The 15,053-nt window shown below is 38.4% G+C and overlaps 1 protein-coding gene and 1 long non-coding RNA gene across 8 annotated transcripts in view; one reads left to right on the top strand and one right to left on the bottom strand.

The window, feature by feature from the left end:
• diaph2 (diaphanous-related formin 2) overlaps positions 1-15,053 on the top strand; it is a 384,094-nt gene that overhangs the window by 225,387 nt on the left and 143,654 nt on the right. For all 7 annotated transcript variants that reach the window (XM_034884276.1, XM_034884275.1, XM_034884277.1 and 4 more), the window contains 2 exons: positions 11,842-11,943; positions 14,361-14,600. In XM_034884276.1, the coding sequence (XP_034740167.1) occupies positions 11,842-11,943; positions 14,361-14,600 (342 nt within the window). The remainder of the gene's footprint in view (positions 1-11,841; positions 11,944-14,360; positions 14,601-15,053) is intronic.
• On the bottom strand, positions 4,362-11,772 carry LOC117952145. Its single transcript, XR_004658320.1, has 3 exons — positions 11,744-11,772; positions 8,444-8,692; positions 4,362-4,372 (listed from the first exon to the last, which is right to left on the bottom strand). It is a non-coding gene; the product is annotated as an uncharacterized LOC117952145 (long non-coding RNA).

Below are 15,053 nucleotides of genomic sequence, written 5' to 3'. Positions count from 1 at the left end.
GTTCCTGCCAATAGAACACGTGGAGGCCAAACAACGGCAAGATTATTAATTTACACTTGTAAACTTGAATAGTTTATGGTGTAAACTACTTGCAGCACATGCAGTTGCTCATAATAGTTCACTGGCACTATGATGTATTAGGCTGATAACACAGCCTAATTCTTAATTCATTCATTGCCATATTACTCATGTTATTTTGTTATAACAGTGTCGTTACTCACTGAAGAGTTTTTACACACAGCCCACATAATTTAGATTTTGTAAAGCAATGCTCATATTTTTTATTTGAATTTGATTGATAATGTAAACAATATTAATAATATATAATAATCGGATCATCATACATTGTGTCCTTTGTCCTCATTTTGTTCCAATTGAGAGTGCGGGCGAGAATTTGAAGGTTTACCTGCCTAAGTAGTGTTAACTAAGAGTGAAATATTTATCCAATGAATAATTTGCACAATTTGGCGGGAGATGTGTTGTAGTAAATTATGGCATATATGGGAACTGTAGTGACAGTTTAGACCGAATTACTTAAAGTGTTTGATGATAACATATCATGTTTGAATTTCTACCCGCATCATGCAAAAGGAGTCCAAGGTTCCTCGTGCTCTATCTACGCAGTAGTGGTGGTTGCAATGAGTCCCTGTGATGTACGGTTATGGCCCATTTTTAATTTAACCATGTTGCATCAAAACTCATCACTATATTGACCTCAGTTTACTAGAGCTAATGCACAATCACAAAGGATTTATTGATGGCAACTGAAGTTTAAAAGTTACATCAAAATATACACAGGGAAGTTATTCAAATTCAGACTTCTGCTGAACTTGATAAAAATTACCCCACATCGTGTCCATGTCTTCAGGCTTGTCGGGATTTTCTTGTGTTGAGCTTTTTGGGAAGAGGGTTTTCCAGTGCACTTAACCTACTATGTATTTTTTAAACAAATGCTTGACTTTAACCCTAAATAAATTGTGATACAGAAATACTTACAAGTCATGTAATAGGGTGCTAATTTGTCTAAAGGTGACACCTAAAAGGTGTTAAATTGATATCAAGCAACATGTGTGTTTTAAAAACGCAACTGAGATTAGGATTTTGAGAGTCAGGCCCACATGCCAGAGTGACCTGAACCACGTCCATGTAGAGAGAGAGACAGAGAGTAGTGAATCGACATAGAAATTCCCAACCATAAGACCAGTTTTGTAGGCTGCTGCAGCACTAGCTACACCCCCCCCCCCCCCCCCCCCCCCCCCCCCCCCCCCCCCCCACACACACACACACACACACACACACACACACACTCAGAAGATGCCATGTGATCTAGCTGCTTGAAATGAGGGAGTCATCACTAAATGTTTAAGCACACCCAGTTTTTGGTGTGTGTGGTAAGCTAACTCTTGTCAGCGGATGATATGGCCCTGGGGGCTTGTTTTGCGGAATATCAGAGTAGCTTCTTAATGTTTAATGTCTGCCAGTGTATTTTATACTACCTCATCTCCTTTTCAAAAGGAAAGGCTAATGACTAACACTGCACCACCGCTATTCATTTGTAATTACAGTGCCCTACGTTGTGTGCAAATACACATATAAGAATATCAAAGAAATTCAGTGAAGTGTCCCGCATTTCTTGTATTTAAACTCAGCATGTCTTAATGAGTAAATGGTTTCACTGTTATGGTTAGCTCTAGTGGGGAACCCAGAAGCAGATTCAGAACACAGACTCGATGTTAAAAGTTGAAAGTGGTTTATTGACTGTTGGCTGTACTAAGTCCGAGGGTGAATGGAAGGTGGTGAGGTGACAGTCCTGATGGAAGGGGAGGTTTGCAGGTAGCGCGGGAGCATGGCAGGCAACAGCAGTGGATGAGTTTAGGCAAGTGCTGCATATGAGAGAGACAAGGTTAGATTCAGCAGTACGACAAGTTCCAAAACTAAGTTTCTCACTAGAGACTTGAGAGTGAAAGCCCGAGGACTTTACCACATATCGAGTGGAAACAATTTGGCGACAAGTGACTGGAGAGCTTGCTTTCTTGTACTGCTGTTCACTGTGATAGAAGTGAGGTGTGCCCGATAATGCCTGCAGCGCCACGCCCCTGCAAGACACACCACACACCACACAGGGGAGGAGACACAGCGAAAGACTGACAGGGAAAAACAAACAGAAAACACAAGGAATCTGCAGGTCACAGACCGGGCTGTGACATGCACATCATTTTAAGGACTTACTAGTTGGCATACCGGGCTTAGTAAACAGTGAGACAAAAATTGTATTGATTTTATGATTTAAGATGAGCAGTAAGATGTTCCACACATTACATAGATTAATGCACAAACTTATTCAGCATGAGAATCTACAGTATGTTGAGGTAAAAATTATGTAATACTGCAAACATACAGTAATTTAGTTGAACAGGAATTTGTGTTGCATCACGTGCACATTTGTGTAGTCATTATACCATATGTGAGGACATACTGATGGGTCAAACCATTAACTATTTACATATTTTGAGGTGGAAATAATGGAGCTTCTAACTATCTGTATACTGCCACATATTTTAGCAACAGCTATGCGAAGTTCTCTTTTACTACGGTTCCAATATCATCATGACTCAAAAATGCATTGCTTTTCTTAAAAATCTGTTATATTGCAGACTTTTTGTGGTGTGCAGTATGTCTGCCTTCCCTACCTCAATTAAATGTGCTGTTGTAGTATGAACACTCATTTAAATTACATTTGATTCATTCATGTGGCTGTGTTTTATTTAATATAATTTCAAACTATGAGTTGACACAATAGCACAGTGGCTGTCATTCAAATAAATTGGAATTCTGCAGGGACAGTTTCTGCCCATTTGGACCCTGTGTGTAAACTAAGCTCTGTACAGTCCCACACTTCAGGAAATACATATATGGATATTCTTTACAATTATGTTCAGATATACAATATAATATATTAAAAAATAATAATGTTCCCTTACTTGAAATGGCTAATTACATAGCCTGTCCCTGGAAATCATAATATACCCTGACTAGTTTGTATCACAGTAACCCCAGCGTTGTCAGCTTTCTGCTTTGCACTACTTCTCTTCACCTCGCCATGGCAACAACCTTTCTGCCAGGTCTCACAGGAGTCTTTCGTACTAGCCATGCTTGTTAATATTGTTCATCTCTCTTGTCAATCACCGAGATCATCAAGATGCTCATTCATATGCATGGCCCCATCATTACACGTGGTAGCTCATTGGCTGCCGGGTCTGGCAGTGACCATGCCAGTCTTTGTTCTCTGCTGTAACAACAGGTGATTGTAGCAGCCTGGCACATTGTCAGGCATCATTTGCATGGTGTAAAAATGCACATGTGGGGCAAGGTGATAAGTATTGCTATGTATTGGGCCTGTTGGATTAGAGTTTAAGCAAGAGAAATTGGGTCCCCCTTGGGCTAAATTATGGTTTATTTTGGCACACAGTACATAACTCTCTTCTGCATCAAATGATAATTTAACAATGAAATGTTAAATATATTATGCTGATTTGCTAGGGCTTAAAAAATAAGACAGAAAAAGAGGAGAAGTATTAGAATAAACAAAGTAAAGCAGGGGAAAGAGAGGTGAGGCTTGGCTTGGTGCAATATCAAATGCGCCTCAGAAATTGATGACCAGGACCCAAAGTACTATGTTCTTTTCACCTATCATCACCGCACTGCTGATCTTTAGCTACAGGGTCCAGGCATGGTACTTTGTCCCCAGGTTGATTATTGATTAAAAGCACACACACACGCAGGCACACACAGGCACACACCGACACACATACACACACGCAGACAAGTTTATGAACAATACAGCACAACAGTTACATTTTGATTAGGTGGAGTCCATGCAGTCTCTCCTCAGGCACACTGGGTGCTTTTTTTTTCTTAACCTAGCAATATTTGTTTTCTGTTTTCACTCTCCAATTTAGTGTCTTTGTTTCTGTGACAGATGGCACATCACTCACAGAGACACTCTCAGACAGCAGACTCCACAAACAAATTAATTTCTATTACTGCTTTGCATGCTAGCTCTCTTCTTATTTGATTGACAGCCTCATTATATACCAGCACTGTATTAAGATGACTGTATGAGACATTGTCAAAGAAGAATAATCCCAAATGAGAGATGATCTCAATGCAGTGCAGTGAAGTGCATCCACTTTTTTCTGCCTTGACAAGTTTGTTTTTAAGACAATGTTCTGCATGTACCTTGTCTTCATGTATTGTTTTTTTTTATCAAAGTTTATGTTAATAAATTAGAATGTGTGCATTCACATTATGAGGAACAATCCCCTTGCCGTTAACATTTAAAAGCTAGATCCATCTCTAAATCCTGTGTGATCTCAATATATTCAGGTTTGAATTGAATACGCTTTAAACACTTTAGCTCTTTCTGTCTGTGTTTTTATTTGTTTTTTTCTTTTCTGTCCCTGTTACTCCTCTCTGTTCTTGTTTCTTTCTTCATCAAATTATATCTCTATCTTTATCTCTTTTATTTCTCTATGTGAACCCCTTATTTGCTGGGTTATTTTCCCTCTTAATCCTGCTTCATACCTTGTATGGCAAATGTAAGTGCTCAGGTGTGCACATTGAAAAGAAGAAAAAAATATCCTCCACATTTCCTTCCAAAAGACACATTTAATGTCACAGTAAGTCTGTCAGATTTTCCAGTCCCAACCCTTAAATTAATCCATCCCCCTCTATCTCTCTCTCTCCCAACCTCTTCCCCTCCCTCTCACTATGTTTGTGTCTTGCTCTCAAACTGCATTTCTCATTTAGTTTAATGCGATTTTAGAATCTGTCACACTTAGTTTGTTGCCTGTCAGCCTGTCACTGTAGCTTTGCTCATATTAAGATTTGAGGTGTTTGTGCTGTTTGGCAGGGTTTAGATTCTGTAAGACTACAATGTCCTATATAACTGATGTTCATTGTTTAACAAACAGTGGTGTTCATAGGTTTATGAACCCATGCCGAAGTTGACTTAGAGGAAGAATAAAAAAAGTAATCTTTAGTAAATTGATCATAAATGCATTAATAAAAATAATTATGAAAAACACACATTTAAGACACATTTTCTTTGTGAATGAATGATGTTTTGTCAATAAATAAATGTTCTTCCTTAAAATGCAGGGTGCATAAGTATATGATGATTTTATGGAAGGATCCCCATGCCTATCTCTATATATGGTGAAGGGTATGTGATGATGTGGGGCTATTTTAATTCCAAAGGCCAAGGGAACTTCAGGATATCAAGATGCATAATGTAGGTTCTCCTCTAATGTTGAGGTTAAATGTTAAAGACGTCTGCTTGTATTGATTAACTTTCTTTAGGATAAAACCTGTATTTTTATTGTAAATGATTTAAATATAATTTAATTTTACACATGGTTTTTAATCTTGTTTTTATGAATTCTAAATATTCCGACAAGAAATGTAAAATTATGAAGGTGATGCGCACTCCCATTATGTGTCAAAACTGTCCCCATTTTCGTAAAAAGCAACAACTTGATAGCCTTTGTTTCACATATTCAGCAATTTCCAGCTCTGTGGTTGTCACCTTTTGTTTAAGATGGATGCTGTCCACACCCCCAACCTATTGTGCAAAGTACTTTTTTCTCTTTTGACTGTTAAGCTTAGTTTGAACAAAATCTTTTGGAATTCTACACAATGTTTTTTTTTGGAACTGTCAAGTGTTGGTTGTGGAATTTAAGTTTCTTGTCTTGTTGTCTGTCTATTACTTTGGTATTGATTCAAACTGAAGTCTTTACTGATTTGCCATGAGCCTGATAGGGAGCCTGCTGGGGTGTCATGGCACCGAGATGTTGATTCTCATCACAAAGCATGGGCAGAATACCACATGGTTCTCTGTCTCCCAAAATTGAAGAGGAAATCAATTAAAATTAGAAAAATCACATCTGTCAAGCACATAGCAAACGTGGTTGCTCTTGTGTCTTTGTTGTAGACCTCCCGTATGCCTAGCAAAGAGGAAAACTGTTTACTCAGATCATCTTGTAGGCTTCAGGTGATTCTCTCTCTTTTCTCCTTTATTTAACCCAGTTTAATAAGGACGTTATTGCTCTGAGAAAAGCTTTATCGATTGACACGTCTTAGACTATACCTAAAGTTTGCTTGTTTTTTTTCATTATCATGTTGACATTACTGTTGGGAATAAGCTTCTCTGTGCTCTAATTATATTTCACAAGGTAGGTGTTGTGGAGTAGGTGTGGTACATGTTAAATGTCCTGCTCCACACAACAAGATTACAATTCAACTTGTCTTAATGTACATTTTTGGAGTATCATAAATTTAGTGGAATAGTACACACTTTTACTGACATTCATTGTATTCTCAATATCAAACAATTTTTCATTTGCACTACATTAGCACCTTCTGTTTTAACAGCATGCAGTGTTGTAAACTGTATGGTTAAGTGTGTGCCTAATACGTGCCTTGTACTCCCCTTTTAAACTGTATTAACTTGGCAATGGTTCACAGGTGCTTTGAAACTGCACTTGATTCACTGGAAGCTAGTTGACAGCAGCAGAGATCAAAGAATGGAAGTGAAAGCCCTACAGATACTGTCATATTCTACAAATGTTTAGTGAACCGTAACCTGTATCTCATTACTTTTACACTCTCCCTTACCCTCACAACGGCTTGCATTCCTCAAGTACACCTTTCACTGCCTGGATAGTAGTAGTAGAATTATTTAATCAGTATTAAGTATTTTTCAGTATTTTTTCTTTACAGTATATATACCAAAAATCGCACAATTCCAAGTTAAAGTGAGGGGAAAACCCCAGTTACAGTGTTTTGCTTGCTTGGAGTCCTTGGGTTGACCTGCTGACAGTAAATCTATAATACATTGATTGAGCAGAGTTTGTAATGATATTCTATTTTAGAATATGATAACCAAAAAAAACAATTATCTATACATTAGTGTTATGGTTATTCTTTAAAATTGAATCGTTAACAGGTTTACAGGTAATTATATTGTGTACATATTTTCACACTGAATTATTTGTGCTTGGGCATGTGTTATTGGACTGCCTGCTTTCCCTGACAAAGATGAATTGATTTTGAGCTGTCTATTGAGCATGTGGTTGATTGACAGCTGAATACATATTTTAATGATCCAACCCGGAATTTACAAAAGGCAGGTTTTAGGAGCTAGATAACAATATGCATAAAGTATACACTACTGGAGCTTTAAAAATCTTTTTGAACTGTGATAGTCAGCAAAGGAAGAATAAATTCAGAAATGAAGACCATAACTATTGTTTGGCTGTAGGAGAGCAACTGCCGTGCACAGAACCTGGGAGCAAAAATACCCTTAGAACAGAGCATAATACTGATAAGATGTCCATGCACTTTAGTTACACAAGTTACATTTTCAGTTTCTGTTGACACATGAAGTCATACTATGCTTGGGCACATTTTCTGTTTGTTGACATAGTGTACAGACATGTTTGACTAAACTAAACCTGTGATGAAGTTGCTTGTTACTTTTACAATCAAATCAATTAATCACAGAAGTGTATTCACAACAAAATCTGTAAGGGCAGGGATACTTGCATCAACAAAATTACCAAAACATGTATTTGTGTTTATTATATTATTGTACTTATATTTGCTTTTTTCATCAATTCAGCCTACGATTATAGTTTAAAGTTTTGACAAAAGATACCAAGCAGAATTAACCCAATTTTAACCTGAACAACCAAATGTTGCTGTTGCAGTTTGCTTTGTTGGTGGATGGTGTTTTTTGGCTCGTGTACTGATAAGTAGCGCCTTCATCTTCTCCCAAGGCAGTAAATGAATGTGTAGTGTTGCTAGCATACTTCCAGTAATCTCTCCTAGACTGCTGTGTGTGTCTGGTGGCGTGTGGTGAGGAGTCTGGCCCAGCATCATCACCCAGTCTCCCACATTGCCACACATATGGTGCTGCCTGTGTGTCAATTGTGCTCTATGGGGTCTCTAATAATTAACAAGATGACAGACACATGAAATGACAAGCACAAGGTGGATTCGATTTTCCATTACTTAGTCTTCTGTCTGTGTTTTTCAGATGTGTTTAACGGTAGCATTTTAAAATGTTTTAATTTCACCTCTCTCAAAACTTTCAATCCATTCCGAATGTAAGTACAAAGGCGACTTTGGAATTGGCAAATCCAGGGAGTGGAATTAGATTTGTGTGTATGCATGTTTGTAGATGTCATCATGGTTTTCTGCATGCCGACAAATTACTGTTCAGCATCAAAAGCAAAGTTTTACTGAAAACAGAAACATACATTATTACAGCTGGAACACACTGCAAGCGTAAAGGCTGATTTTTGCGTCTGCTTCGAATCAGTGGCTTAACCCTGCAGACCCCTCTGCGTTGCCGCAAACCCCTCTCTGCAGAAAGAAGGACTGCAATTGGTCAACTCGTCCTGTGTGTTGATAGTTGGTGTTTCAAGCAGCCTACTGTCGGGAGTAGCAACATGCTAGTCCCCTTACATGAGCTTTGCAAATAAACTTAGACATATTTTGGTTACAATGACGGAGTTATCCGTTTATAAAGTGTCTATATGTCAGTACGTTTTGAAATTAGCACTCTGCCAGCAAGCAGTACTTTGTGGGCAGTTGTCCTAAGTTTGCTTGCTAACATAACATAAGCTGGCTGGTAGACACCTCGCAAATAACCTCAGACCTAATTTCTGGTTGAAGTAACTACCTCATTTATAAGTCCTATCAGTTAATAAATGTGTCATAAATAGGGAAAAAAAAGACATATATAAATGGCATTTATTAGTGGCATTTATTTAGAAATTTATTTCACAAAATCCAAGACCAATCCGGAAAGGCAAGTTATTCATCTACACAATAGCACACACAACAACAGGCTGAATACGGTAGGTGTCCGCCATGTTAACGCAACACATTAATAGTTATTGAACCATAGAATAGAACACAGAAACATTTGTAATCTGCCGAATAAGATTGTCTTTCGGGGGGCATTTTGTTTGTGTTTAGTCTGTCTTTGGAGTAGCATATAGTTGTCACAAGCCTAGATTGCTCTCTCACGGCTGTAGACGGTAACATCTAAAACCATGTTAAATTATATATAGTTTCATGTATATGTTGCACCTGACTATAAATCACAGGACCAGCCAAACTTTGAAAAAAAGGGTGATTCTGGAAAATACAGTATGTAAATAGCGGAACTCCAAAAGGGTCACAACGCCGTAAGAGTGACGATGTAGCTATGGCGTGGAGTTGACACAGAAGCAGAAAACAGACTTAAGTATTGCGTAGCATAGATACGTGCCTGATCATGCGCGCACCGGACACGTATGTACAGGTCACGTCTCTCTCTTTCTCTCTCTCTCTCTCTCTCTCTCTCTCTCTTTCTCTCTCTCTCTCTTTCCGAAGAGGGATGAATGGGGAAAGCTGTGGACATAAAAATAGCTGTGCTACGCTGCTATACGTAGCACAGCATGCGGTGTGTTCCAGCTGTTAGAAATGTGCTGAAATACATTCAGCAGGCTCCGCCAGGAACACTTTTGCTGTGCCACACTCAACTCAAATGGAAAAGCAATGTAAAAGACTTACTTTCCAAGGGTGAAAACATTCCCCTTATTGTTCATCTTTGCTCAGGAAGCATCGCCAGAGAAGGACAGCCTAATTAATCGGATTTGCCACAGTATTAACAATTTATTGTAATGGATGAATGGTTTGCTCTTGTGCCGATGACGCTCCACTTAGAACCAACGATGCATTCTCAAGGAGAACTTTGTTACTTATCCAGCAACTAATGTCCCTTCAAGAGAAACATTTTATATGCAGCGTATTGCACTCTATCCCATAGACTGGCCCATTTTGTTTGTTCACTAGGAGTTTTATTACAGTTATACTTATATATACCTTACTCTGAATAGGATCAACCTTTATATTTTTATGTAGCTGATACTACACATTTTAAACTTAAAGGTTTAGTGTGAAGGATTTAGTTGCATCTCACTGAACAAACTGAAACTTCTCCCGTGTGTCAAGCGTGTAGGAGAACTATGGTGGCGGATGCAAAAATGTTAATACCCCTCACTAGAGCCAGTGTTTGGTTTATGCGTTCTAAGCTACTGTAGAAACACGACCCTGCAAAATGGCGAACCCACTTTGTGTCTAGATATTAACGGCACATTGTAAGGTAACAAAAACCAAACTATTTTTTTATTTTTAATATTATTATCCAATAATGAAAACATGGCTGTACATATTCCATTTCTGCCAATAGATTACCTTAGATTCTACACACTAGACTTTTATCACTTCATGATTACTAAAGCAAATGATCCCGTCTGGTGAGGTTTTTAGGAACATCTTAACATGCATCCCATCAACAGTTAAATTTAAAACTCTAACTAAAACCTACATACCTGAATAAAAATGATAATAAAACAATATTTATAATATGAAAAATTAGCAGCCTTAGCTTTGTGCTGAATTCAGTATATTCATTGCTCTCAACCAAATAGAGACACAAAAAGGAAAGCCATATACAGTCATCATTTAACTTCATCCTTACAAATCCAATTACACAAATATGTTTTTTTGTCATCAACAATCCTTTCTGCCTCTGCTGATATGATCAAAAGCCTTCATTATCATGGCACCATTGCTTTCTGCAGACCCTAATTGGAGCTTCAGCTAAAGCAAGCAACATTTGATATAATGGCTCTCTCCCAAACAGGAATGCCAGGCCTGCATTATAGCTTAGGTTTTATATTGCTGCATTCCCTGGGGCAAGGACAGAGATGTCATTATTAGTGGGCAGTAGACACTGGCCGTGGTGCTAGCGTCTATAGAGTGGTCAGCCAGGCCCGTTGCCCAGCAGCAGTGTCTACTCTCTGCTTTTACTGTCTGGGCTCCCATCTGGCCACGTGACCCTGTGCCAGTCTGCTTCCACTGACTAAATTTGGGGAGCTAATGAGAAGGGAAGTTTTGTGAAGACCTGAAAAAGGGCACCTCTTCCTCTTCTTCTTCTCCCCTGAGAACAGAAGAAAAAGTCACTGTGGTCAATTTTATTAACTTTGCTGACCTTCACACAAACAATTAACATTTACAGAAAACACAGCCCCTCCCATTATCTTTTGCATCTCCGTTTTAATCTTCAACCTCCCCAGCAGCTTTTTTTTTGTTGCTAGCTCTGCAAAGGAAAATTAACAGATAAGTAGCAAAATAATGGCATACCCGCTGCATGTTCTTTTGAGACAATTGTAAGGTGATGTGGATTATGCAGTAAAAGGTCAGTTATCTGAAGGTCCCTGACATGTTCAGTAATTGGCTAAGGGCCACCCCTGTCACAGTAAAAAGCCAACTGTGAGCAGTGACCTGACCTTATCTACTTATCCTTCTACTACAGCAAACCTCTATGAGTAAAATCTGGTATAATAAAGCAAAATATCGGATGAAAATGTTTTTCTTTGACAGTGTCAGAATCCAAAGGAAGTCTTCAATATAATCTGTATTCATTTACATATGTGTGACACGCCTTACATGCAAGTACTTGTCCCTTTATGGTTCTACAAGAGTACATCCTATGTCAATGCTTGAACTGTTGGTGATATGAATAAACTGTATGTCTATAAAAAGTCGTCTTTCAAACTGTTAGCTGATTGGGTAAATTGAGGTGAAATTTATCCTGACATAGACAGAAAATGTGATTCCTATTAACCTCTCTCTCTCTCTCTCTCTCTCTCTCTCTCTCTCTTTCTCTCTTTGTGTGTCTGTGTGTGTATGTTTCTGTGTTTGTGTGTGCTCTCCCATTTCTAGAACCTGATAAAGAACCTGCCAGAGCAGAAAGAGCTGAATTCGCTAGCGGAACTAAAGGGTGAATATGAAGAGCTAGTGGAGTCAGAGCAGTTTGGCATTGTGGTAAGTATAATTTCCTGGTGACTACTGGATCGTCCCAAGAGAACACACCGTATACACAATCATACTCTCGGTATCCTATAGTGAAACACTTGAAAGCATGCACAGTTGAGAGATTCATTTTTTTTTCTTTATTGCTCACTCTCTGTATCTCTATACCTCACACAGAGTCACACTGCACTTTGACCATTTTGTCTGTCTTCCTTCATCATTGTTTCATACACTATTTTTTGTGGCGTTCTGCTGGTTTTGGACCATTTGCACTTTTGACTCTTTCTCAGAACATTTCAATAGTAGTTGATTAGGATCCAGCAACAAGAACTCAGTGAATGACATATTTTCCTACCAACTGTCAATGTCATCTCATAACAAAATCACACCCTAAGGCTAAGAATCATGTCTGTAATAATGTTCTTTGAAAAACATGCCACCGCAGTCAACACAGTTCGGTGATGTATCCCAATCCTCTAATCACTTTACAATGACCAGCCAAAGCTTTATCTTTAGCAACAAAAGAAAATTACTGTGGACAAAATATTTTAAACTTGGAGTGTAGCCTTCACAAAGTATTATTTTTTCAATCATCAAAATAACTACCTATTTACCCGACAAGTAGTTGCAGCTGGAATTTAACCAGGTAAAATTGTAAGGCCCAATAACCTATTTGACCTTATCTATTGACAAATTTGAGTTTTTTAACAAAATTTTGTTATTTTGTCATGTCAACATGTTTTTTATCCAGCAACCTGTGTTTTACACATTTTTAGACTCCAATCTTGGGGTGTGTCAGCTATGCACTGCAACTTGACCTACCTGGAATGCCACCTAGGGTGACTGAAAAGGCAGAATTGTATTGTAAATCAGTTGTATAGGAAGGGATATACATCATCAAGCCATTCAAGCTGACCTTTTCACATAGTTACAGCTGTAATTACTTTTTAATTAACTGCTCTTGCCATCCATTTGCCAAGTGAATACCCAGCACTTTATGCAACTGTAAAAGGTAGTGTTAGCTTTGAACTTTACTTTACAACAAGATCATAGAGGTACATTACACAGTTTCAAAAAAGAAATGTTCAATTAGACCCAAGGGTTGCAGATGTGTTACATCTCCCTAGCTATTTTCTTCACTCGTTGAAGTTTTGTTTTTCCTATGTCTTATAGGAGATTTAATGAAGCAGGAGGGTGGCAGTCTCCCTCATGGTCTCACCAATTGTGTGATCACATAGCTCCCCGCTGATGAAGAAGCTCCTCAACGCTAAGCTATTTAGTTCCCCTGGGAAATAAGCCATGTTCAAGCTTTACTCTGCCAGAGCTGTCACCAACATACTCACTTTCATTGTGATTTCTCCTTATTCTACACAAATCAATTCAAGTGAGGGAGACGGTAGGAGTGTGTGTGCGTGCATGTGTACATGCCGGTTTGCACGGAAGTGAGGTGGGGGGGTGGTTGTTTGACAGACAACTTGTCCATACACATGAATAAATTTGAGCAGTAATGAAACATTATGGGCTGGATCTGAAGGTTGCCTTGAAGCACCATATTATGCAGCAATCTGTGAAATTTGTCTATGTTTGCTGCTTTGCCACATATCTTACAGCCAAAACCCTATTTGTTTTAATAACTATTTTTTTCTCTCATTTTTTTCTGGCTCCAGTGATTTCACTCCCAAGCCCACAAGTATTGATTGAGCCCGGTATATTATTAATGAAAAATCTGTTTAGATTCCTTTATCCATTTGAGTCTGGAGGGAGGCAGGAAAGAGGTTAATCCCATTTGCTAAAGAGGGCAGTTAACGTTCAGTTCATTAAAACTAGTCACAGCAGAAATTACACTGGAGATTCGACATGACAGTGATGGTCATGAGGTGGTGGTACTTCATAGGATTTCTTTTGTGTTTTTGTTTTATCACGTTATGAAAAGTCATTGTTGAAATTCACATTCTAGATTAGTTTCCAAATAACTGAGAGAGATTGTGAAGACCAGAATACAGGCTTGAGAACCATAATATTCACATTTACAAAGCATTTTGTGCCTTTATACAGACACATTTTTTTATAAAACAGATGTGCATTTTTTAGATAGATGTGCATGGATGTGAATTTCTTTGTCAATTGAGACACAACTTGTAGTGTTATCAAGTGTTGCTCTTTACGTAATACATACACTTTTATAATAAAGGGCTGATATAGTAGTAAAAGTGTGGTAGCATTGCTCTTGTTTCACTAACGTTTCAATGGTGTCAGTATTACATGGAGCAGTAGTTTGACTCTCAAAAAGAATATTTGTATGGAAGGCAGAGTATGGGCCTTGCAATAAGATGAACATGTGCTTTCAGAAACTACTCAACTGTTATATGGCTTAATATACAATACAAACTCCTACCCATTGTTTCATTTTTTGTCATTCAAACCTTCAGATGAGTTCAGTAAAACTCCTACGACCACGTCTGAACGGCATTCTGTTCAAGCTGACGTTTGAGGAGCAGGTGAATAACATCCGGCCAGACATCATGAATGTGACGTTTGCCTGCGAGGAGGTGAAGAAGAGTGAAAGTTTATGCAAACTTCTGGAGTTGGTGTTGCTGGTTGGTAATTACATGAATGCCGGTTCAAGGAATGCCCAGACATTTGGTTTCAACATCAGCTTCCTCTGCAAGGTAACACACCACCATCACACACCACACAAATGAACACCATGTTGTGAAAATGTCTGAAACACGATTGACTGAAACAATTGCCGTTAACGTAAAACGAAAAAGGCAGAAATTATTGCCACTGCTTCCAAATATACTGTAAAGTAAATTGACATTTAATAATATTTGTCCAAAGCGACATACCATTGAGGTTCAAACCAAGCCACAGTAGATCACAGGGAAACCTCTCAGAATAAGTGTTGCAACACTCACTTCTATGTACTAGTGTTGCTCAAAATACCCTCTGCATATGCATGTTATTCCATCTGATATTTGAGCTCTTCACAAAAATGCTGGCGCATGTGAAGTCTCGCCAACTCTCACGGATTGACCGTGAGACTCAAGCAATTCACACTTTTTACATGATCTCACACCAAACATCAATTTTTCTCATGCAATGAAAAAGTAATTCATAAC

The sequence above is a fragment of the Etheostoma cragini genome, chromosome 10 (assembly GCF_013103735.1).
Source record: "Etheostoma cragini isolate CJK2018 chromosome 10, CSU_Ecrag_1.0, whole genome shotgun sequence".
NCBI classification, from domain to species: domain Eukaryota; kingdom Metazoa; phylum Chordata; class Actinopteri; order Perciformes; family Percidae; genus Etheostoma; species Etheostoma cragini.
Note: the sequence above shows the minus strand (reverse complement) of the source record. Positions and strands in the feature narration are given on the sequence as shown.